This window comes from Plecotus auritus, assembly GCF_963455305.1.
Source record: "Plecotus auritus genome assembly, chromosome: 2".
NCBI lineage: Eukaryota > Metazoa > Chordata > Mammalia > Chiroptera > Vespertilionidae > Plecotus > Plecotus auritus.
Window position 1 is genome coordinate 37,162,382 of NC_137771.1, and position 26,426 is coordinate 37,188,807.

Below are 26,426 nucleotides of genomic sequence, written 5' to 3' on the forward strand. Positions count from 1 at the left end.
CCAGATGGGGGTAGGTACTCAACGGGGGAGGCTGAGCCTCAGCCGCTGCTCAGGTTCCCCTAGAAGGTGGTGAAGTTGAGGGTGCTTAGGGGTGGCATCCAGGCATTAGCTGGTGGGCCAGATCATGCCTGAGGGTTATTTTGAACTCTGGTCATAGACCCTTCACCCACATTTTTCTTGGGAGCACTTACCATAGCTTAAACTAATTAGTGTAGTGCGATGATTTGCTTGCTGTGTGTCTTCTCCACTTCCCTTTAGCTACCTCTCTGAAGACAGGGCTGTGTCTTTCCCTGCCCTCAGCAGCGTGCCAGGTGCAGAGTAGATGCTCCACTGATACTTGCTGAATTACAAAGAAATAAGTGAGGAGTCAGAGAGGGAAAGCACAGGGCTGTCTGTGGTTGCACAGCAGTTGTTTGGCTTGAGGAGAAGGGGTCCATGTCGAGGGTGGGCAGCAGGTCAGTGAGCATAAGGTGGTGCGCTTTACCATCTGCACACAGAGGCCCTGTCCCGTTTCAGTGGGGCGTGGGCATGAGCTCAGTGCCTCAAGATGGTGCTTTCCAAATGTGCATGCTCCCTGCTCTGGTCCTCACAGAGGTAACAGCTGTCCCTGCTTCTCCCCGCTGCTCCCTGCTGCCAGGAGAGGGTCTGTCTTCTGCATGTGGCACTGACCGACATGTCAGGCCACCTTAACTGGCGAAAGTTTGGTTCTGAAAATAAAGGTAACTTGTTTATTCTCTAAACATGAGGTTATTTTAATCTACACAAACTGCTTTTTTAAATAGCGCATAAAACTCGTGGAATATCATACCCTCCTGGAATATCAAGCTAAGAATCTGAGTCTTTATCAGAAATGCAATGGGGATCAGTAAATTATTCTAAAGAAGGAAGCGAATTTAATTTTAGAATGATCACTCCTGCAGCCAGTGAGGAGGCTAGATGGGAGTGAGAGATCAGAAGTAGTGAGTTCAGTGGGGGCCAGCACCACCTGAAATATTTTCTAAGGAACCAGCTATGCTTGGGGTAGGGCAGGGCATGAGATCCCTAGATGTGGAGAGAATGAGAATGGCTGGGGGAGGGGGAGGAACTGCAGGAAAAGTAAGGGGCTGAGCCCCTGTGACCCCTGTTCCAGAGGGTGCTGATCCTTAGGCTTCCACAGGGACGGGAGAAGGCACAGAGGTGACGGGTGCTCCTGTTTAAATTGTCTCCACTCTGTGCCATGAAAGGCTGACTTCTCCCCAAATAGCGATCCTGCATGAAGCACAGAAAGCAAAACAGAACACGTAATCAGTGACTATTCTCTTCCACCACGCAGAACCCAACACATCAAACAGCCCTGAGCTCCCAGTACACCACGTCTCTTTCTTATTCTGAGCAGTAATTGCGATGCAGTTTCGTGACCAAAATGAAAAGTCCATTTTTAACCATAGCCTCCTAATTACCCATCCAGATGAAGAAGGCCAAAGCCAAATTCTCTGTGGCCCAATCCTTACGTCCCCAAGGCAGAAACAGAAAGGATTTTATGAAAAATTATGGTGTGTGTGTGTGTGTGTGTGTGTGTGTGTGTGTGTGTGTGTGTGTTGGGAGAGGGGATATACTAAAGACCTCTTCCTATGACCAGTTCAGTCTAGTTGTCGCCTTGGTAACAGGTGATAAGCAGATCTTCATTGAACACCACATATTGATCAGGCACCAGGCCAGTCCTTGAGGAAGCAAAGATGGCACAGCCTCTGCCCTCAGGGAGCTCACAAAGCCAGAGGAGAGGGTGGGGAGTAAACAGGCCAGGGAACTGCAATATGATGGTGCTCTGATGGGATGGTCAGGGGATAAGGACAAGATCCAGCCCAGCCCTGGCAGAACAAGAAAGACTTTACGGAAGAGGTGGCATGTGAGTTGATAGCTGAATAACAAGCAGGTGAAGTAGGTGGTGGCAGCAATGTTGTGCTCAGAAGAGGGAACAGTGTGGGTGTGCAAAGGCCTGGAGGTCAGAGCACAGCAACGTGGGAACAGGAAGTAGATCGGCATGGCTAAAGCTTGGAATCAGAGAACAGGAGATAGGAGGCGGTCGCAGAGGTCCTGAAAGTAGCGAAGATTCAGACTTGGTTTTGTAGAGCCCTGAAGAGTTTTTAGATGTGCATTCTAGAAAACTCACTCCAGCTGTGATGTGGATGAACTGGAGGAGGCAGGAGTAGAGGCAGGGAGACCAGTTAAGATGCTGCTGTAAAATGCTGGATGCCAAAGTCTCAGCCAGAGGCAGGGTGGAGCTGAAGCCTGCACTCAGAAATCCCAGCTCTCAACCAGTGTGCTCCCACTTTGTCTGTTGGCCCCTGTTCAGAACAGTTCTTACCCTTCCTCTCAGCTTCTCTTTCCTGTTGGGCTCCTGGAGTTGGTCTGCGCTCCTCTTATGGGTGGAGTACCTAATTTCCAGGTAGCCTAGGTAACATGCCTACGATGACACAGCTCAGAGATGACAGAATCAGGAGTCAACCCTTCATCTTTCTGATTTTGAGTCTGGAGCTCTTTCTACAAAAAGCTTTCTGTAACTGCAGTCAGAGGGATTCATGGATGAAGAAGAGTATCTTCTAGGGAACAGATTTCCCCAGATTCACATGCCTTTGTCTACATCACTAGGCTGCAGTAACTGGGCCTTTCAAACTGCCTCCTTGTGATGAAAGAGCCAAATGGTACCCTACTGATGTCTTGCTGATTAATGCCACCTTCCTTGAAAAAAAGGGACTAGAAACAAAATCACAGCAGTGAGAGCAAAGATATCAGTTATGACAGTAAATAAATGTGACTTACACCCTTATACTTCAAAACAAAGACATGGCCTGGGACAAAAAATAAAACAACACAAAAACATAATGTTGCATAAGATTAAAACATACTTCATTTTTTATATATAACTATGATCTGATTAAATATACACAAGCAAGAAAGATGACAAGAAAATACACCAAAATGCTAACTATGGTTCTCTTTTAGTAGTGGGATTTCATTAATTTTTACTTTCTAACTTTTCTAAAAATTTGGAAAATGACAAAAATAAGCATATTTGTTTTCATAATTATAAAAAGTTTAAAGATAGGTTATTTAACTTAGGACAACAATAATAGTTTTCATTGAGAATAAATTGAACCCATAAAAAATCTGGAATTCGTGGATGAGGTTTCTAATTGGCTCACCTTTCAGTACTTTTATTCTTGGGCCAGATGTCGGCGACATTATATTAATGAAAGAGCTTCCACTGGATGCATGGGGGAAGATGAATGACTCTTGGAGCAAGGATGCTGGCAGATAGTTCCTCAAGCATCCACTGTAGATGCTCTGGCCTTCCCAGCTGGCATCAAATTAAGAGATTGCTCCTGTTGGCCTTGGAACACCCAACCCTCTATGGTCTGTATGGAGTCACAATGGAGCATTCATCCTATGGGTTGAATGGGTTTCTTCAGAATGTCCATGGGGCGCCACTCCTACCAGGGAAGTCTGGGTACAGGGCTCATACACAGCCAGGAGGTCCCACATCAATGACCCATCCTGGCATACCCACCCTCCTACAAGAGTCCATGAAATACCACATTGGCACACGTGGACACATTTCTGTCTAGGTGTGGAGTTCCTTCACTTGAGGAGGAATGCCCACTCCTCAAAACACATACCACGTATACACACGCTACAACACATGTGGAGGCCCTGCCTTCCTTATACTGTAGCTTTTGGTCACTAGTGGTTCACCTGCTCAGCTCTCATTCCCCCCAGGCCCTGTCAGCCGCCGAACCTCCTAGATCACTGACTTCGACTCCTCCATCTTACATTGCATATTTTACCTGTAGGCAGTTTGATACTGTATCTCCATATAAAAGACCCTCATCTCTCAGTTGGTAGCTAATTATAACAATTTAGTTATTATTTACATCTAATATGCATCATCTATATAAAGCTGATTGTACATTATTGATAAAATTCCACAAATCATGTGTCCTATTTTTACAAATGTCATAGAGTTTCCATTGGCAATCTCAAATGATCATACTAGGTAGACTAGTAGTGAAAATTTTCCCATTCATTTTATTCCTTTCATTTTTTAAGAACTTTAAAAGAATTACTTGGTGCCCTAACTGGTTTGGCTCAGTGGATAGAGCGTCGGCTTGCGGACTCAAGGATCCCAGGTTCGATTCCAGCCAAGGGCATGTACCTTGGTTGTAGGCACATACCCAGTGCGGAGTGTGCAGAAGGCAGCTGATCGATGTTTCTCTCTCATCGATGTTTCTGACTCTCTATCCTTCTCCCTTCCTCTCTGTAAAAAATCAATAAAATATATTTTAAAAAAAAAGAATTACTTGGATATCCCAGTTTTTTAGGTAAAAATTGTTACACAGTGGTTCTCAAACGTACACTTTTTCTTCTGCATGTATAGCATGCAGATTTTGCAATTCCATCTAATTAATAAGAGCTACAGGTTCAAAGAATAGCCTACACTTATCTGCTTGAGCCACTAGGTGGTGCACACATATGTCAGGGAACTGTAGGTTAAATGGGCTTGTGACCAGACCCACCACATGACAAGTGGCACAGACAGGAGGAGGAGCTGTGGGAGTCAAGAAGAGACAGCAATTCTGTGGATGGAGGGAGTCAAAGAAGAAGGTCTCCCAGAGGAGGTAGATAGGCAGCACTGCCAGCTGCGGAGACGGTTAGAGCAAAATCGTAAAGGCAAGACCCCCAAAGGCCCGGCAGAAAGTCCTGGCGAGGAAGGAGCATGCTTACTTTCCATGCTCATTAATTCCTGCCTAACAGGAGTAGTGGTGTCATTTGATTTAGAAATCAAACATTTCTCCAGGCCTTTGTGCTGGCACGGGAGACATTCAGATGAAAGGACATAGTCTTGTCTTTGAGAAAGGACCTTGTGAGAAACAGAAGGAAGCAGTCAATTAAGATAGAGCATGCTACAAAAGGTATGTTTTAAAACATGCATTGGAAGAACAATGCGAAATACTCATTCTGCTCTGAGGAAGGGAGAAAAGAGGGTGTGGTTTGGTGTGCAGAGACAACCTCCTGGAGGTCTTGAGAAGTATGAGGGACCTCCACAAAGATCGTGAGAGATTAAGCTGGGCTGGGAGCCAGCCTGAGCAAAAGGCTTGGGGGTTTGAGTGGATAAAGTGGATTTCAGGAATGGCTTAGTTGAGTTTAAGTAAATGTTTACCCAGGGCTCCCCTATGGACTGTAAAATACATGTTCCAGAGCCTTAAGATGCCCCTCGACTAGTGAGAAAGACACGTATGAAAATTGCAACGTAAAAGAAAGCTTAAAATGTGGCCCCTTTTAAAGTCTGACTGTTCTCTGAGCCCCTCATGTCCTGGCTACAGGGATTCTCAGGGAATCTCTGCACCAGAAGAGGGAGCCCACAAGCACAGTGTCTGGTTGCCTTTGACTGGAGTCAGGGAAGGTATCCCAGTCTCCCGCACTCATCTCAGAGTTTGAGGCCAGAGGCATAGAGTAAGTTATCCAAAGCCACACAGAGGTATGTCCAGGTATGTCTGCCTCCTGTCAGGTATTCTTCCATTTTCCCCTGCTGGACCCTAGACACAGAGTCACCCTTCAGAGACAGCTCTTAATTAGGAAATAGGCACTTTTTAGATAAATTAGATCTTCATCACCAACAACAGTCATAAAGTCAAGCTGTGGAAAAATAGAAGTACACGTTGTGTGCTTTGCACATGCATGAGGAAAGTGCCTGGCCACACAGCTGGCCTTGGCAAAGGCAGCTTGTACTGCTGGCCTAATTCTGTTTGGGGAAGAAGCCGTCTGGCTCTGGCGTTCCTTCTAGCCCATGGGTGTGTTTATTTCAGCATGAAGATATATGCTCACAATGTGGGCCAATGGCACCTTGGAATTGCTTTGTTTGCTTGGAAATGTCAACTGGAAGGAGTTATAAGCTGGCAGGATACAGGGATGTGCAATTGAGAAGGCCATGCAAGGACACAGACCTGTGTTTAGGCTGAGGAGAAGTTACAGAAGCAGGGGTGGAGTGGTCTTGAAGAAGTTCTGACTAGGACAGGTCAAGGTTAAATGGAGGAGGAGGGTGACCACAAGAGCGAGGAGATTGGAGACCAGGTCTTATGAGGAAAGGACAAAGGAATTGGGAATAATGAGCCTGCAGAGAAGAAACACACGTCTTCTTCATCTCTCCAAACTATTGTCATGGGATGAGGCAGCTGGAAAGTAATGATGTTATAAGAAAGCAGGTTTCAACTCAGCTTAAAGTAGAGCTATCTGACTGATAAGTAGTGAGTTCCCCATCAAGAAAAGGGATGAAACAGAAGCAGTTTGTACAACTCCTGGGGACATTACAGAGGGGATTCCTGTCCTGATATAACAGGTCAGATTCAATGACCTTTGAGTTCTAAGCCTCCATAATTCTATGAAAAGGGAAGAGGTAGCTTATATAAACCAAGGGCCCCTTATATAAACCATATAATAATAACAGCATCAATACTAAACATGTCTTTATATTGAGCACCTATGAAATGCCTGGCATCATCATAGTCATTTATGTGCATTGTCATATTTTGGTCTTTCAAGCCAGGATTAGACTGACTGAATTCTAATTCTGGCCCTACCATTTAATGAAGATGTGGTCTTGGACAGATCATTTCTCCTCTCTGAACCTCATGTCCCTCCTCTGTACAATACCAATTCTGTAGGATTGCTAAGAGGATAAAAGGAAACAACATATCAAAGTGTCTGGTTCTGTGCCTGGCTTATAGTTGGGACTCATAAACTGCAGCTTATGCAAAATTCCAGGATGCCATTCTTGGAGAGAGATGAGATAAAGAGGGAAATGCAGGTAAGGTGAAATAAGGCAAAGAATCCATTAGGTGAAATACCAGGTAATCAGAAGAAGCTTGTGCAATGGGTAGCCTCTGGCAATGGTTCTCGAAGTGGAGCTTTTTGGGGCCCTTTTTAAGAAAAAAAAATGCAGATTTTTAGTACTATTTATGTAAAATCAAATGTAGGAAAAAGAAAGAGGTCGACTGGGACTTAAGTCTTTAAGAGAGTTGCTCACCATTGCCCCACGCCCGACCACAGTACCCACTTTTCCATCCTCAGGTTCCTATGACATCCAATCCAGAACAGAGTTTCCCCACAAGTTTGCTGTGATAGGGGCAACCCTCCCGAAATGTTAATCACCTCAACCCTTAGGGTACCCCCGGCTAGTTGCCTCCAAACATATGTAGTCTCATCCATCTGGCTTATTGTGCCCAACAAATATTACTTTCTTTGAATGTTGTGTGGTACCAAGAGATGAGGATTCATTTATAGAAGGAATAGTTTGATCATCAATAATTGGAATGGTCATAGCATTGCTGAGCAAATTCCAGAAGTAAAGCAGCCCAGGAATATCTTGGTTAGAAAGGCATATCAGGAGACTGACAGTGATGTAAGGACCCAAGACAAAGAAAATCTCCAGGATGTCAGCCACTTACCCAGCGTAGCAGGTGTGAGGACAGGCAAATGAGCCCGTGGCTTTTCCCTAAGCACAATACAGGTTTGACTGCAAGACCTCAAAGACCCACTTAGCTCTGATCATCCAAGGACAAGCAGAAAGCCGCCCATTCCCTTTGTCTCTGCAGAATCATGAGTGAGCACCAATTTATCTCAATGTACCCTGTTGACCTGCTAAGCACAAGTCAGTCTCTGGCTCAAATCAGTACTCTCACAGTGTGTTTTCTTTTGCAGCAACAGCGGCAGCTTGATCTCCTAACAATAACCAGCCCCAGTGAGTAGATGTGGCCATTGTGCTTTGGCTTTTCCCTTATCTCCCAGAGTGATGTCCGATTGTCTATCCAAATGCAGCTCCTGCCTGCCTCCTCTGACTCTCCAAGTGGACAGCAAAATTCTTTCGTGCTATGAACACCCCTTCTCCCCCAACCCTCTGTCCCACAGGCTGCGCCTCTTCTCCCTCCCAGCTCTTGCTGCCTCCTCTTGACTCTGCTGATTGCCAGGCTAATGCTCGGATGTGGCTGCATATTCCAGGGTCAGGTTCTCAAATCACTCCATGAACTCAAGTGTCAAGGAAGTGTCAAGGCTTCCTGAGAAATAAGTTTTGAAGTCACGGGAACTGGGGATCTGCTTGGCAGGTGGCATGGGATGGAAGGAGGATGGCTCATGAAGAAGGATTACTCTGGGGAAGTGACCAGCTTTGGTCTGTGCTGAGGGTCAGGATGACTCTCTTCTTGCACCTTCATAAGGAAAGGTCGAGTTCTCCAATAAAGCTGTGGCCATGGCATTGAAAGACCCTTTCTTTCCCCTAAGCATGGCATGTAGCCTAGAGAGAGATGGAGCTATTTTGTTTTGCCAGAAGGGATTTTAGTTTAGTTTGAGAGGCAACTGGCCAACAAGAGATGCTGTTCTCTCTTGGGATCCAAGGAGGTGATGGTACCAGCAGGGTGAAGGAGCAATCAAGAGTAGCTGTGTTGATTCATCTTCATTCATTGGTGATAATCAAATTATTTAACGGCCTGGTGACCCCCTGCTGTGTTAGGCTTTACACTTGGTTTACTGGTCTGTGGGGAGATGGGGTCCTGAGAGAGGGGCCGGTGTTGCAGAGTGGTTGGTTGTATGGCAGGGTCAGCGGGCTCTAGGTGGCTAATTACCAATAAATATGGAGATATGTCAGTATTTTAGTAACCAATAGGCCTGTTCCATGGCATCCCTGCCTTCCATCAACCTGTTATGCTGTATCCCGGGGCCAGGTGGCTCTCCTCCAAGGAGACTGAGAAAGTGCCATCTGCAGGCTCTGTCCCAGCAAGAAGGCTCTTCTTCCTCTGGTCTCTGTAACTGACATCTAAGACGGTGACAGAAAATGTAAGCTGGGTCCACCCAGTTCAGGGACCTTGCTGTATTTCCACCAGAGAGAGCTTTTTGAACTTGGGACTTTAGAACAAAGATGAATGAGTTTGAATAATGTTTAATCTATCCATAGAATGAGCTATGTTTAACATATACTGGTATGATTACATAGATAGAAATTGGAAATCATAAGCTAATATAACTAGATTGGCTCAGTCAATAGTGTGACCTACCAGTTTCTCCCACTGAGCTGCTGGTGAGGTACTACCTTTGTTCCATCCAGTTTGGTTTTCTCTGTCTTATCCTACTGCACATGTGCCAACCCAGGTCACCTGCTTTCACCTCCTAGTCTTATTAAGCCACACCCTGTTATGGTGCCAACATATGAACTGTAGAGGGTTGTGGACCCATCTGCAGTTGCTTTACAAGAAACGTTTCAGGCCCTGTTAACTGCATTTCTTTTGCACTAGCTCCAGCTCTTCCCAGCGGCTAGTGCACAGATTCAAGCAGTAGCATGACTCCCAGTGCACTGCTTTCAGGCAGCTATGGACTTACAAAACGCTAAGTGCTACTGATTTACAACAGTCTATAATTTTCTCCACTTTAAGATGAGAAAAGATGTGTGTCATGGCACACTGGTCTACTGTAAGTAGGCTGGACTTGTGTGATGTGGGATATACACCTGGACACATGGCTCCACTCAGCTCTCTTAGGCACCAGTGGGACCTGAGGCAGCTGGAGCCCCAGAGTGGCAGGTAGGCTTACTCCAGCATGCCAGACAAATAGGATCTGTGTGCACCATGACTCGGAAAGGTTAGGAAGCATGTTGTATTATCTGGACAACTCTAGTCCATGCAAGAAGCACTTCCTCTGTTGTTATTAGCTGTCTCTGTTAAAGGCATCCCCTGCTCCCCAACCCCCAGCAGTGGCCTCCTACCTCTGAGGCTGCAGTGAAAGGTCCTGGCTTGTCTGCACTCCTCCTAGTCCCTCCTCAACACAGAACTGCAGTCTGATGCTGCCATTCCTCACAGACCGAGTCCTTAAAACTGCTGGTGGGGAATTTGGAAGCCTTATCAATCTATGTTATCTTCTTTAAACTCTTATTTTCTCTATTGTGAATAATCTCATACATACAGGAAAGAGGAGAGAGATAATGAACAGCCATTTACTGCCCCTCTCCCCCAACACCTTGGCTTTATCATATCAACATTGTGCCTTTTATGCCAATGGGTCTCCTATTTTTTAAAATGTGTAAATCTGGTTGAGACTTTTCTCTATGAATACCTGACCCCATCTCTCTCCCTCACCCTATAGGTAGCCACTGTAATGAGTTCAGTGTTTCTTCATACTTATGTATCCAATTATGTAACTGGTGTTCTTTTACAGATTCCTACAAATGGTGTCACATTATAAAGTTATTCTGTGAATTTTCCTCTACTCTTTATTATATTATAGAGACTCATTCATATAGATACATATAGCTCTGCTTCATTCATTTTAACTGCTATATGGTATTCTATAAATGATTAGATCACAATTTACTTATCATTTTATTGATCATAATTTGAATATTTCCAGTTATTTTACAAGTACAAGCAATGCTATTAAGCATTTTTGTGCATCTTCATTTGTGCATAAGTATGAGAATTTCTCTAGGTCATATAGCTAGGAGAGGAATTACTGAGTCTATGCATTTTCAAATCTATCTATATTATGAAAAGCCTGTGGCCGTAATACTGTAACAACCAACAACTGGACTCACCAGGCGGTGCATTGATGGGTCTCACGGTGTGGCAGGTCAGGGTCCCAAGGCAGCACGGTGGAGTCTGGGGTCCTGCCCCCATGGTGGTGCGGCGGGTCTGGGGGTCTCGGCATTGCGCGATTTCACATGCTGGGCCTCTAGTATATATATAAAAGCCTAAGTGACCAAATGACTGAACTGTCGACTGGTTGCTATGATGTGCACTGACCACCAGGGGCAGATGTTCAACACAGGAGCTTCCCCCTGGTGGTCAGTGCACTCCCACAGCCAACCTCCTGCAGCCCCTCCCCCTGGCAGGGCCACCACCCCTCTCTAACCTCCCCCGTAATCGGCCCAAATCCCCAGCCAGGCTGAGAGACCCCACATGCATTAATTCGTGCACCAGGCCTCTAGTTTACTACATAAAGGCCAACTGTTTTATAAAATAGTTCAACAAAGTTACACTTCCAACAGCAAAGTATAAGAGTTTCCGTTTCCCTGACTCCCAAACATGGGATTGTGGGACTTATACATTTTTACTAGTCATCATAAAAAATGTGAAATGGTACCCCATTGCTTTTATAATATGTGTTTTCCTGATCACTGGTGGGGTTGAGTATCTTTTCATACATTTATTGGCCATGTTGGTTTATTCTTCTGTGAAATGACTTTTCATAATTTTTATTGTTTCTTTAGTTTTTATTTATTTGTAGTTCCTTATTATTCTGAACAACAATACTATTTTGTCATTTATATGCATTGCCAATATCCTTTCCCAGACTGTGCCTGGTATTTTTCACTTGATTTATGATACAGTTTGATATATGGAAGGTTTTTAATTTAATATAGCAAAATGTATCAATCTCTTGCTTTATGAGCCTGCTTTTGTGGCTTATTTAAGAAATACTTCCCTCCCTGGAAACATGTATTCTCCTGTATTTACTTCTAAGAACTGTCAAGGTTTGTGTCACAATGAGTCACCTGAGCACTTTTGTTTACTCTCTATTATTCCATTGGATATGGGAGAAAGCAAGCTTTCAGCTGCTACTGCCTGATCCTACATCCAGATCTTAGCAAGCTAGTGGCCTCAGGATCATTGATCCTTTCACACTTCTGTGCATTTACTAATAGCTTCATGCAGATATCTGTCTCATAATGGAGCCCAACTATATATTTCATTTCTTTTTATTTATTATTCAATATTACTAATTGATGGAAATGAATCAACTTATTGAAGCAAGAACTTATATAGCCATTTGACCCAGAAGTCCAGCTATAGTTTCTTCCTTACTTTTTGGAAATTTTATTCTCTTTATAACCTAATCAAGGAAGAGGGGCAGTATGAGGAAGTATTATTTTCTGTCCAAGTAAAACCCTAACCACCAGACTGAGAAGAGAAACTGTTATTTTCTGCACATGTATTTTCAAAATAAAGTTAGAATGATACTATATAAACTGGGTTTTTGGGAATATAGTGTGAACATTTTTCAATGTCATCAATATTCTTTAAGAGCGAATTTTTTTATTGTTGGCAGTATTACAGATGTCTTCCATTTTCCCTCCCCCTTTACTCCTCTACAACCAGCCCCTACCCACCCTACCCCCAGGTCTTTACCTCCCCATTCCCATGTCCCTGGGCTATGTATGTAAACATATAAATTCTTTGGTTTATCTCTTCTCCTACCCCCACCCCCACATGCAGGTATGTCAGTCTGTTCTATGCCTCCATGCTATGAACATAGAGGTATATATATTCTTTGTGATGGGTGTTTCAGGGTTTTTAGGATATATTTCTAGAAGTGGGATCACTGAGTCAAGTGACAGTTCCATTTTTAATTTTTTGGAGGAAACTCTGCATTGTTTTCCTCCACAGTGACTGCATCAATCTGCATTCCCACCAGCAGTGATTTAATGTTCCTTTTTCTCCACATCCTCACCAGCACTTGTTGTTTGTTGTTTATTGATGATAGCCATTCTGACAGGTGTGAGGTGATATCTCATTGTGGTTTTAATTTGCATTTCTCTGATGATTAGTGACTTTTGAGCATTTTTTTCATGTTTCTTGGCCATTTGTATGTTCTTTTTGGAGAAGTGCCTATTCAGATCCTCTGTCCATTTTTCATAGGATTGTTTGTCTTCCTTCTGTTGAGTTGTATGAGTACTTTATAGATTTTGGAGATTAACCCCTTATCAGATGTATCATTGGCAAATATGTTCTCCCATGCATTGGGTTCCCCTTACAAATTCTGCCACCTATGATGTCTGAGATTTTACTGCCTATGTTTTCTTTTAGGATTCTCATTGTTTCATCACTTACATTTAAGTCTTTTACCCATTTTGAGTTTATTCTTGTGTATGATGTAAGTTGATGCTCTGGTTTCATCTTTTCCATGTGTCTGTCCAGTTTTCCCAACATCATTTGTTGAAGAGACTGTCTGTATTCCATTGTATATTCTAAAAGGGAATTTTATGTAGCCAAAAAGCATTATGTTATATTTTAATCCCCCTGTTGTATAGTAAATCATTCCCAATTATTTAATTATAAATAATACCACAAAGAACATTTTAATATAAAGATTTTTGTGTGCATCTCTAATTATTTGTTTGGGAAAAAATTCTAGAATAAGAATTACTAACAAAATATACATAGTTCACTAGGCTAAGTTACACTGAAGTAACAATGACATCAAAATTGTAGGGGCTTAGAAAACAAAGTTTATTTTTCACTTTAGTTACACGTTCCACCTGGCTTGGTGTCAGCCTACTCTATATCATCTTCATTGTGGCACCTGGCTGACCAAGCACCTTCTGTTGGAAACACTACTGGGTGTCTTAGTTTGGGTTCCCTAACAAGCAGACCTTGAGAAGATTTAGTGCAAGTAGTTTATTTGGGGGGTGATCCCAGAGACCTTGGTAGGGGTGGGCAAATAATACAGGTAAAAGAAGAAAGCCAGTAAAGATTTGTTAGCAAGCAAGCTACCACAGCATCAGGACTTCAGCACACTAGGGAACCATGGGAATCAGTATGGAAAATACATGTCAGAATTATCCCTCTGAGGAGCAAAGGAGTGGGGTTGGTGGTGGGTGTGTTAAATCCCAGACACACCCAAACTGTTTCATGTATGGATGTAGCAGGTTCCAGTAGCCAGAGAAAGCCCTCCAGAGATATTTGCAGGTGTCAGCAATTGGATGTTATTGCACACTAGAGACCCAGTGCATGAAAATTCATGCACTGGAGGGGGGTCCCTCAGCCCGGCCTGCCGCCTCTCACAGTCTGGGAGCCCTCAGGGGTGGGAGGCAACCCAGCGATCAAGGGGAGGCGATGCCCCCATCACACCTCTGCTGCTGCCACTGCCGTTAGCACAACCCTCAGCCAGCCTTGGTTACCTGAGCCTCGGGTGGCCCTGGACAGCTGGGCAGCCACCATCCGAGGCTTGCCTATGCTTCAGGCCCGCCCTGGGCAGTTGAGCAGCTGACATCTGAGGTTTGCCTGCGCCTCGGGTGGCCCTGGGCAGCCACCATCCAAGGCTTGCTTGCGCCTCGGGCCAGCCGTGGGTGGCTGGGGGGCTGAGAGGACTGGGGAAATCCGGAGGCAACCCCGCGGAGCGACCAGACCCACCTGGGGGTGAGCCCGGCCGCGCCACGCACTTGCCACCCCAGCGGGGCTAAGTGGACTGGACGGCGCCATCTTGTGGCTGTGGGCGCCACCATCTTTGAGGGAGTGGCAATCAATTAGCATATTCCCTCCTTATTGGCTGTGGGTGCCACCATCTTTGTAAGGGTATGACGGTCAATTAGCATATTCCCTCTTTATTAGATAGAATGTGCAGAAATAATAAGTGCAGGAGGGTATGTGGGATTGTGGGAGGGTACTGACAGCCTCTGCCATGTGGGTCATCATGACAGAGGGAAATGGAGCCCTAGTGAGCCATGCACCTGCTCTTAAGAAGTTTTAGAAGGCATAATTTCTGCCCAAATTTCCTGGGTCAAAGCAGTCATAAGTCTACTGGTACATTCACAAAGGTCGAGATGCAGAAACTTATCATAGGGAAGGGCACTGCAATGAAGGCGCTAGAATATTTGGCAATGATAAATATACTTTATCGCACTTGTAGAAAGATTTTTATGTTCCTACCATCAAGTGAAAGTGCTGTTCATAGCTTTTTAAAGGAACTGCTTTATTGAAATATAATTCACGTTATGAAATTCATCCCTTAAAGTACATTTAGTAGTTTTCAATATAGTTGCAGTGTTGTGCAACCATCACCACTAATTTCAGAAATTATCATCACCCTAAAAATAAATTCTATACCCATTCCCACTCCTCTCACTCCCCATTTCTGCCTCCCCCATGTTCTGACAATCACTATCTACTTTCTATCTCTATGGATTTGCCTATTCTGGATATTTCATATAGTTGGACTTGTACAATATGTGGTCTTTCATGACTGTCTTTTTTTAATTTAGCAGAATGTTTTTAAGATTTATCCGTATTATAGCATGTATCAGTACTTTAGTCCTTTTTATTCCTGAATAATATTCCATTGTCTGGCTATATCATAATTTGTTTATTATTTATCTATTAGGCATTTTGGTTGTTTTCATTTTGGGGTTAGTATAAATAATGCTGCTATGGACATTTGTGTACAAGCTTTTGTGTGAACATATGTTTTTAATTCTATTGGGCATAAACCTAAGAATGGAATTGTTCGTTCATATGGTAAACATTAGGATAAACATTTTGAGAAATTGCCAAACTGTTTTCCAAAGTAGCTGTACCATTTTACATTTTTATAAGCAATGTTGGAATGCCTTCAGTTTCTCCACATCCTCTCTGACACTTTTAATTGTCTGTCTTTTGATCATAGCCATCCTAGTTTACATAAAGTGGTATCTCATTGTGGTTTTGATTTGCATTTCCTTAACGACTAATGATGTTGAACATATTTTCATGTGCTGGTTGGCCATTTGTATATTTTATTTGGATAATTATTTAGTCATATTATTTCTCATTACCCATTTTTAATTAGGTTATTTTTAGCTTTTTATTGTTGAAATGTAAAAGTGTTCAAATATATAATCTAAGTACAAGGTCTTTTATCAGATATAGGATCTGAAAATATTTTTCCTGTACTGTGGGTTGTCTTGTCACTTACTTGATGCCCTTTGAAGCAAAAAAGTTTCTAATATTGATAAAGTTCAATTTGTCAGTTTTTTTCTTATGTTGCTTGTGCTTTGGGTATCATAGCTGAGAAAACATTGCCTAACCCAAGGTCACAAGGAGGTACTCCTATGAGTTAATTTTTTTATATGACATGAGGTAGGAGAACAAACTACCTCTTCTGAATATAGCTGTCCAGTTTTCCCAGCACTGTTTGTTGAAAAGATTGTTCTTTCTCACATTGAATTATCTTGGCACACTTGTCAGCTGGTCATAGATTTTCCATGGCGTCGACTAAAAGGTAAGCATTTAGGAAGTATCTAATACTGACGCTCAGTGCCAAAGACATGCCAAGTGCTTTACATATATTTCTGACATAATCCTCCCTGCAATCCCGTAATTTGTATCATCTTTCCTGCCTTGCAGATGATAAAGGAAGGTGCTATATGGTTAGGTGAACTGCCTACATGCACACTTACTAAGTGACAGAGTCAGGATTTAAATCTAGATCCGTCTGCTTCCAAATCCTTTGTCTTTCCCACTGCTCCATATAAATATGACCTCATTTGTGATATTGGCCCACATACAGAGTCCCCACTGCCCCTTGCTGGGATGTGGAAAGCCTGGGGTATCAGGAAGAGCATGACCACAGGGACTTTTCCACCCACTAAGGTACATCCTGAAGAGACATTTGATATCCTAAGATATCATGGAAACCTCCAAAAATTTGCAGCTAGATTTGTTCCTGATCAAAAATATCCCCTAACTTGTAATTTTAATCTCCTCTTAGAGTTGTTAAAATAATAATTATGTGAAATGGCAGTAGACTGAGACTGCTGACCATTGCATGACAATTTTAGGCTTTGTCTCCAATTAAAGTCCCTCAAGAAGTAAATTTAGCCCCTCTGGAGACAAAGGGAACAGGAGAGGCCAAACTGATCATTATTACCTGCCTCATGGCCATTTTTGGAGCCACCCAGGCCTGGGGAGCCAGACCATAGTGGCCAGCACCAGGAGCAAAGCCAAGTCAGAGGACTCTTGGCCTCACAGCGCGAAAGCTGGCAGAACAGAGGATATGCATGGAGAGAATGGTTCACAACACACACACATACATCATTAAAGTAACTTTAAAGAGATCTTTAGAGAAGAAAAATAAATTCCTCCTAATCCCACAGCCTTAGCACAATACAACATCTAATTCTATTTATACATTTTCCTTTTCAGTTCTTGTCTATATGCAGAAACATATTTACATAATTGCAATCACAGTAAGTTTTATAGATACCTTTTTTTCACTTAACAGTACTTCATAAACAATCTTCATGTTGCTATGTAGTTTATAGACTTACCATCTTTTTATAATAACTTTCTCTATTAAAAAATTGCACATGCCCATGGTACAAATTTTGAAAAGTACAGAGAAGTTATAAAGATGAAAATATCAGTAATCTCCCAGAGGCAATCACTGTTTAAATTTAAAGTCATTTACTTCTTTGCTTTTTTATGCATGTATAATTTTGTTTTACATAGTTTAGATCATATAGATATAAAATTTTACCCTGATTTTTCACTTAATATTACAACAGAAATATCTTCCCATGCCAATAATTTTGGATATTTAACTTGATTCTAGTTTCTCAATCATATGAATAATTTATCAACTTTTGTGTATATTTTTTGTCTACATTTTAGGTTATTGTCTTAAAATAGATTACTAGGGCTGGACTTACGAGATTCATGAGCATTTGTGAGCATTTTAAAGGCACACTTATTTTTAGAAGCTCTTGTATCTTCCATCTTTTATGTGTAGCCTGGTTTATAAAAATATGTGTCCTATTGTTGTGCATTTGTGTTGTTTCCAGATGTTTTTCTCTTATAAATAACTCTACCATAAAATTATTTGTGGGAAAAAAAAGCTTTTTACTTCTTTTGCATACATTTTTATACTCAATATTTTTTAAGTGGACTTACTGGGCCAAAGAGCATTAATATTTTTAAGGAATTATTATGTCTTGTTGCCAATTCACTTTCCAGAAAGACTGTATCAATTTATACTCCCATCTCCATCCCCAACTTCCATCCACCTCATGTCAACAGTGAAAAACAACAGCATGTGGTGTGATTCAGAAAATGTATTAAGTCTATGTATACAAATTCCAGAATCTGAGAAGCAAATAAAGGGAGGGAGAAACATGTTTGTTCTCAAGGTCCCTATGAAACAACCTGAGTAGTATGTTTCTAGGATGATTTTCCTGGGAATGTATGTAGGATGCCATATCCCAGGACTCAGGTGAGGAGGTTAATGGGAAGAAATTAAGAGCCTTATTTTGGAACATCCAGATGGGTGGGCTGAGCTCTGAAAAGGGGAATTTGAAGGCATGGTGCCCCAAATCACCATAGCTGACCAGAATGAGAGAGGTCAGGTCAGGAAGGAGTTGGCAAGACATTGGCCATCAGATGAAATGCAGGCCCTGGGGTGAGAGGAACTGGGATTCAAAGCATGAAAGGTAAAATTAAGGTATAGGAACTATATAAGTAGGATTCTTTCCTCTCAACCTAAATTTGCTTAATTAAGCAAAAATAGGTAATTCACTAGTTCAAGTAATTAGGTAATCCAGAATTAAGTCTGCCTTTCTGTGCATCTTGATGTAGAAGTAATGGGACCCTGTCTGTTTTTCTCCTCTCAGCTTGCTCAGTGTTAACTCCATTCCCAGGCTATGTGTGGCCTTATGATGGCAGAACTTGCTGCCTCCCAAATTCTAGTCCATTAGGAAAAAGCAAGAGGCTCTCTGACAGAAGTCCCAGCAGAATCTCTATTACTTCTTATTCTGTGGTTGGGTCATTATGACCTCATCTTTGAAAAAGTATCAGTGGTCAGGGAAATCTGTGCTGATTGGCTGAGAGTTAAATTATAAACATCATACATGAAACTGAGGGATAAATCAGGGACTGGAATTACCTGGATATAGCCCAAAATCACATGAATTTTTGCAGTGATTATCTCAGTGGTCAAGCTAAAACAACTATGTGAATTATTAGGTCTGAGAACAGAGCAAACATTGATCTGTTATGCAAAAGCACTTCTATCCAAAAAGTTGGACCTAACAGGGGCTCCACAGCTGGGATCTCTGGACACTGACAGGACTCAGGTGGGGCTGGGACCCAAGGAGGGCCTGGTTAAAGCTAGAGCCACATCAGTGGCCAAGGGCATTGAGGGCAGTTCCGTTCAGATTTTCTATTTCTTCCTCATTCATTCAGAATAGGTTGATGTTTCAAGGAATTTATCTATTTTTTCCTAGGTTATCCAATTTGTTGGTATATAATTTTTCGTTGTAAGAAGTATCTGAATCTGCTCCAAATGAACACAAAAGCAGACATATGCTCTGCAAATTCTTATTCATTTATTTACCTATTTAGTTATTGTGTATGTGTTTAGCAGCAAAGTATAGGTATAAGAGCAAGGGATTTGTAGTACATAATACATACATTATGTGTTCAAATCTCACCTCTTCTACCTTGGGAAAGTCTATAAGCTTTTCTGTGCCTTACTTCCATTTTACCATCTATAATATCAAAATGATAATAACACTCTTTAGAATTTTGTGAAGATTAGATATGATATATGTAATGTAGCTAGCATAGTAAAGTGCATGACCCATAGTAGACTTTAAGTAAAGTTATTATTGTGATTACATTGCTTCATGACAAATTACCCCAAACCTTAGCAGTTTCGAACAACAATAATGTTTATTATCTCACAGTTTGTGTGAGTCTGGAATCTAGTAGTAGCTTAGCTAGATGGTTTTAGCTCAGGATCTCCCATGAGTTGCAGTTAAGATGTCACCCAAGGCTGTGGTTATCAGAAGGCTTGAGTGGGACTGTAAGATCATCTTTCAAGATGACTTACTAACAAGGGTGTAAGTTGGGGCTGGCTTTAGGCAGGAGGCCTCAGTTCCTTGCCACATAGACTTTTCTGTAGGGCTGCTTGAGTATCCTCACAAGATGGCAGCCGACTTTCTTCAGAGTGACTAATCCAGGAAAGAGCAAGGTAGAAAGAAGCTGCAATGTCTTTTGTGATATAGCTACACAAATCAGCCTATTCATCGTAGGAGGAGAATATACATGGGCATGAATACCAGGAAGTGAGAATCCTTTAGGGCCATCTTAGAGGCTGGCCAATGCTAACGATTATGAATATTAATACAGAGAGTCCCTATTTTATGATGGTTCAACTTAAGAATTTTCATCTTCACAATGGTGTGAAAGTGGCACACATTTAGTTGAAAGTGCACTTTAAATTTTGGTCTTTTCCTAGGCTAGAGATATGCAGTATGACACTTACTCATGCTGTTAGGCAGGGGCAGTGAGCAACAGCCCAGTCAGGAACATAATCATGAGGGTGAACAACTGTTACTCCACAGTGCACTGTGTTACCAGTGTTTTTAGATAGTGTGACCTGAACACATGTAAGGTAAGCTAGGCTAAGCTATCATGCTTGGTAGGTTTGATGTATTAAATGTATTTAGACTTACGATATTTTCAACTTATGATGGACTCATCAGGACTTAAATCTAGTCTAAGCCGAGGAGCACCTGTACTGTCTTTGCTTCCTTTTAGACACACTTACCTTGTCTCACTCCTTCAAGGATACTCTCCTTACTCCCGAGATATATGAAAAAATGGCCTCACTTTTTGAGATTGGAAGGTTTTTCTGAGAAAAGTACTGAGAATTGTCTAGTTACTGTTTCTTCCATAAACAAATAGCTCCATTTGTCCACCTGTGCCTTTCTATCCTAACACAGCCCTAAACTGTAAGGGCCTTTGCCTTGATCATGAATGAATATGAGAAGTGTTTTTGACTCACTGAACTAAGAAATGTAAACGCTCTCATTCAGGAAAAATGGTTGTGTGCCCCAGTACCCAGTTTTCAGTTTATGTCCTAGCCCTTTGCATTCTTAGTAAATGGTTGTTTGGCAGCCACTGAGTTGAGGCAAGATATGTACTTGAATTTCCTAGATACTAAGGACACAGAGGCATGTCAGAGAGGGTGGTGCACATCTTTCATATGCTGACCTACAACATCATCAAAGAGAGGAATGAGGATAGGCTTGAGGAATGTGGGTATTTTCTCTTAAGATTTACTGACCTGCCATTACCAGTGCTTACTCAGCACTATTGGGAGAGAAAAATGAAGTGTCTCTATAACAACAACAACAAAATAAGGGAGGGAAGTGGGGAGAGAGGGAATTCTAGGTAGTGTGCAGCAGAAATTTTGAGATCAGCTAGGCCAGGTTCAAATCTCAGCTCTACCATTTACTCTTACTCTTTATATAATTTGGAGCAAAATACAACCTCTCACGGCTTTAACTCTCTCATCCCTAAAATGGGGTTATTATCATTGACCTCATAGGGTTATTGCATTAGATGAGATAATGTATCTGGCACACATCAGAACCTTGGAAATGCTGTTAGGAAATCCTTTGAGGATGGTCACCACAGAAACCTGTTACTTTTTCTCACTAACCTCGCCCCAGCGTATGAAATGCCAATAGGGTCTGTGTTTGCCACTTGTAGTGCAATTCCCTTTCCTCCAGATGATGGCTTAATCACTATCTTATAAGCCTGATACACTTCTTAACAGGAACTGAAAAACTAAAGGGAGTCGGCCCAGCTTATCTGAGTCCCATTCTTGGATGGATGTCCTTCAGAAGGTTTCTTTTCTGGTAAAGATCATACAGAGACTGTCTTGTTAGAATTTTTAATTGCAATGATGAAAAGAGAACTGGTGGTTTTCAGCTGCGTTTAAGGGAAACAAAACTTGCTTCTTCCACATCGAGTGCCATTAAATTAGTCTGTGAGGTGGGCTCAGTTCCAGCTTTCGCCGGTGCACTGGGAAGCATCTTACATCACTTCCCTACAGGCTCAGAGACCCGATCTGATGACTCCCTCCCTCCCTTGCTCTGGCCTCTGCCCATGCTTTGTTTCCTAGAGTTACAACAATAGCTATCTCAGGAACACGCTCATGTTGTTTCCACTAAGTCCTCCGCCCTGATTCTCTCTCAGCTTTTCTACTCCAGATTCCTTGACCTGTCCTTCCTCCCTGAAGGTTCGGCCGAGAGGCATCCTAACCACTGGAGGGGGTACCAGCAGCAACAGCAATGGCCACCATCCCTGGCTTTGATACAGTATGTTACAATGTCAAGATGATTTTGCCTCCAATACTTTTTTTAAACAGCAAAACAACTCCATGAAATGGCATCTTTACCTTAGAGAAATGGAAAGCTTTGCCTAAGTTCACAAAAGCTTGTAGTTAGAAAAGTCAGAGCTTGAACCTAGAGTTTCTGACTCAATATCCGATGGACTTTTGACGTCTCGGGTGCAGATTCACCCAGAGTTTGCAGAAATTGTAAAAGAAAAACTGAATGAGAAAAGGGCCCATTTACCAGAGAAATGAGTGTTCGGATGAGGGCCTGAGACAAAGGTCAGGATGCAGCAAGTTCAGAACAAAAGCCAACACTCATCCCCACCACTTCTTATCTACTCTTCCTGCCTTTACTTGGCTTGAGCTGGAATTCTCCTGGGATCTGGCAGGCTGCCAGGCCAGCTGAGTGGCCTCGGTGGAAGGCCTGGGCTGCCGGGCCCAGAACCAAGCTGGTCATCACTGCCTCCTGAGCTCAGAAATCCAACAATATGCTTTCCTGGAAAATCCTTCACTCATTTGTCCTGAAAGGGTGGTCCCTGATTGCTTGTAACAAAATTTCCCAGGGTTTTGTTTGTTGTTTTGGGGCTGATTAGTCCTAGAAACTTCTGATAGGGGCTGTTGGGAGAGTGTTCTAACCAGGAGAGGGGCTGTGGTGCCAGAGAACAATGACAACAAAAAGCATTTTGAAGGGTTATGCAGTGACTGTCAGTCCAAAATAGTGGGGACAGCGAAGGGGAGGAGGGGCAGGTGGGGACAGCAGAGGAGAGGTAGCCAGAACAGTGCTGCGCATTGCGCTGTCCACAGACTGTGCAGTGTGCTGACTGTGCACAGCCAGATAAATGTAGAGATCAAGAGGAGCGTCTGGAAGCCTGAATATCAGTTTGACAATTATCATCCAAGTTCATGGTCAGTGGACTTTCCCCTAATATCAGCTTGTGATGGATTAGAAGTAGAGGAGCACTAGTGTAGGTGACTTCAGCAAACATCAGTCAACATACCCATTCAGGTTTTTATGCACACCCCACACCTGTTTGTCAAAAATGACAGAGACCGGTGTTTAATCACAAAACCTGGCACATAGTAGGAACCTAGAAATTATTTAGAAACGAGCTTAATAACAAGGCCATTTCCTCTTAGTCAGCTAACAACATAAGTCTTGCGAAGAGCAATCCATTCCACCAGCCTTAAATCTGAAGTGCTCCTCTCACCTGGTTCATTACTGTCCTTCAACACCTGGCTGTCCTTCCCTTTGCAGAAGCTGGGGTCCCCTCCCATCCTGCCTGGAGCCTAAGTGGTGCTCAGTCAAGTTTAAACAACCCCATGTAGGGTGGTTGAAAAGCAATCTCCATTTCTTTTGGATAAGAAGAAGAAAGAGAGGAAAACGTGCCTCCCTCGTCCCTCTGCTTGCTCATTAGGATTCTGGCGTACAGCGGTGGTGCCTGGCCGCTCTAATTGGATCCGTGCGTGCACAGGTCTGTGCGGCTCCATTGAACGCTGACATTTCTAACTAACTGACCTTTTCAGGACCACTGGTACTCTCATAATGAGTGTGCAGCGGCATTGTGTGGACACAATACGGCAGACTTCACAGTGTCCGAAGAATGCAGGATTGAAAACTATTCAGAATTCCCAGTCTCCAGTTAGCAAAATGAGAAAACTGGGGCCCAACATTCATCAGCGTGTTATTGTGCAGGTATCGATTTCAATGCCCTTTCATTTCTTTCAAGAAAAAAAAATTGTATTATAGAGGTCTAAATTAACTTTTGTTCTGTTATTTTTCCTCTGTACCTATAAAAAGGTCAAATGTATTCATAAGGCTGAGATAGATTTGCTGGTTATAAGCACTGAGATAGCAATCAACCTTCAAATAACCTTTAAGGAGACATTGGCTCTTCCATGAGCAATAATTGATGTACTCATTAAGGCCGTGAAATTCTTCAGTACCCATCTAAAGGAGAACAGTTACAGGGCCCGTGGCAAAAATATGTCGTTTGGAACAATGAGATAATGACTCAGATATGTGAAACTGTGGTCCATTCAGTGTCTCTGGGACAAGGAGGGGACTTCAAAGGGAAGCTAACAAGAGGGGAAAGGAGAGTGATAATTTCCATGCTGCCCAGCTGGCTCAGTGTGGACTGGGCCTTGATGGGTGAGGATGTGGTTTCTGAGGGTCCTTGTGTGGGGGGGGAAGGGGGCGCTGCAGAAAATTAGCATCTTTTTCTCCATATGAATGCAAAAGGAGCATAATGGATTTATCAATGCCACTTTTTTTTTTGAGGAAGACAGTCTGGAGCATAGCCCTACGAGCGGCAGCTCTGCAGGTGGGACAGTGCCAATATTGAGCGGCTGTGTGGCCCTGCCGCTAGGACCCCTCCAGGAATTATATGCTTTTCCATGAATGGAACCCTGGAATCAGGCCACATAGGACTATACTCTCCAGGCATTGATGGGCACACATCATGTGCCAGTTTCTGTGCTTGGCACTGAGAGGAGTCTAAAAGATAGTCTAATCTCATTTCTATTGGATTTCATTTGATTCAAGTCAGTAAATATTTCTTAAACACTTATTTTGCATCAAGAACTAGATATAAACAGACAAATAGGGCACAATCTTTATCCCTATGGCATTTATAGTGCAGGGCTCCCTGCACTCACTTTGAAGATGAGATGAAACTAACATTGAGGGTCTCCCTCACAGAGTACCTTACTGTGCTATTTTACACTTTTCTAAATCCTAATTACCAGCCTGGGCCTGTAAATATTATCATCCCATGTTGGAGAAGAAGCAGCTAAAGGTTAGGCAGGTTGTGTGATTTCAGAATCATCCAGGTTGTAGGTGGCTGAGCACACTGACTCCAAGGTCTGGGCTGTTCTCCTCCTTCCTGTAAGGAAGTGCCCTCTTTGACCTTGATTTCATCTTCTCAAGTAGTGAGAAGTAGGGAAGTTTCTGGTTGGGTTAAGTCTTTTTACTGGGTAACTTTCAAGTGTGAAAGCATAATTACGTCATGCAATGAGAAAATAGTCATAATGGATGTGCTGATTAAGGCTGGGTAATTCTTTAGGATGGCTAAAAGAAAGTGGTTATAGAGTGTACTATCTAGTTTAGGAGTAAAAAATACTTCTCACATGGACCACCAGTCACTTTTCTCAGGACATCACTAAAGCATTGTGAAACTCTTTTCTGCCCAGCCTGGACTCTCTCAGAATCTCTCTCCCCGATACTTTAGCCTGCCCCAGGTCAAACACTGATGCCTGCATGTGAGATAAAACCTCCTTTCCACACCTGAACTAATCGAATTGCCTCGTTCTGCACATAAATAACTGGGTCCCCACAGAAGAAAGGACTCACCTAAGATCATGAAGTGAATGCCTGGCAGTTAAAAGAATTGTAGACCTCAGTCAGCACTTGGAAGAAGATGTCTAAGGCCTGAAGCCTGAGGCAGTGTCAAGGTCAGTGTGGAGGTAGGCAGGAAGCACTTTCCTTGGGCCTATACCTGCTCCTGGTGCCCTGCCACTCACCATTCATTTGATCTACAAATATATTGAGTAGTGACCATTAGTAAGTCCTCAATATTATTGCCAGCATTAGGGTGACTCGTAATGACGCAGGTGTAGAAGTTCCCTTTCTTGTAAAATACAAATGTTTATCTTCTTTTACTTAACTGTGGAGGGGGGTGGGAGGTGTGGGAAAGTGTGAGACAATCCAAAGTTTAGTCTAAATAATGTGTTTGGGGCCTGAGATCCTCTCTGCTGTCTCCCAAGTTGTGGTCTCACACTGCTGATCATCATAGGAGTTTATATTCCTTAATTAAACCAATCCTCTCAAGGAAATGGGACAGACCAGACCTGTAGCATCCTGGGCCACCCACTACCCTGGCTTCCACTGGACCACGTACTCCAGATTGTGCTGCAGAAACAGTGCTAACAGTAGCAAGCAGTACTTACTGAGTGCCTACATGCCAGGTACTGTTCTGAGCACTTTTCATACATTAACTCACTTAATCTTTACAAAAACCTTTATAAGTAAAGACCATAATTTAGTACCAGTTGGATCTTAAAGAATACACAGGAATTCACAACCCAGGTGAAATAGGGGCACAGTGGTGACGGGAGGGTGTCTAAGCCAAGAGGACAGCATATACGATTGCACAGAGGCCCACTGAAGACAGCTGGGACAATAGGGTATTTATCTGTCTTTCCTCATATAGACATATGACTTTGAACATGAGAGATCAGTTAGTGCACGAGTTTAAAGAAGAAGGGAATGGTCACTAGTATGAAATCAGAAGATTTAAAAGGTGTCCATTGATTCAAACCACAAAGAAATCATTGTGGGGTGGGTTGGGGGAGGGTGGGTAGCAGATTGCAGTGGGGTCAGGAGTCAGGGGAAATTGAAGGAGAGATTTCAAGTGTAGATAATATTCTCCAAAAGCTTTCCTGGGAAAGAAAGGAAAGAGGACAAGGACGGAGGGACA

The 26,426-nt window shown here is 42.8% G+C and overlaps 1 protein-coding gene across 6 annotated transcripts in view; it reads left to right on the forward strand.

Moving 5' to 3' along the window:
• Positions 1 to 26,426, forward strand: part of AGBL4 (AGBL carboxypeptidase 4) — a 1,107,854-nt gene that overhangs the window by 818,981 nt on the left and 262,447 nt on the right. For all 6 annotated transcript variants that reach the window (XM_080656977.1, XM_080656976.1, XM_080656979.1 and 3 more), the window contains one exon: positions 7,735 to 7,774. In XM_080656977.1, the coding sequence (XP_080513103.1) occupies positions 7,735 to 7,774 (40 nt within the window). The remainder of the gene's footprint in view (positions 1 to 7,734; positions 7,775 to 26,426) is intronic.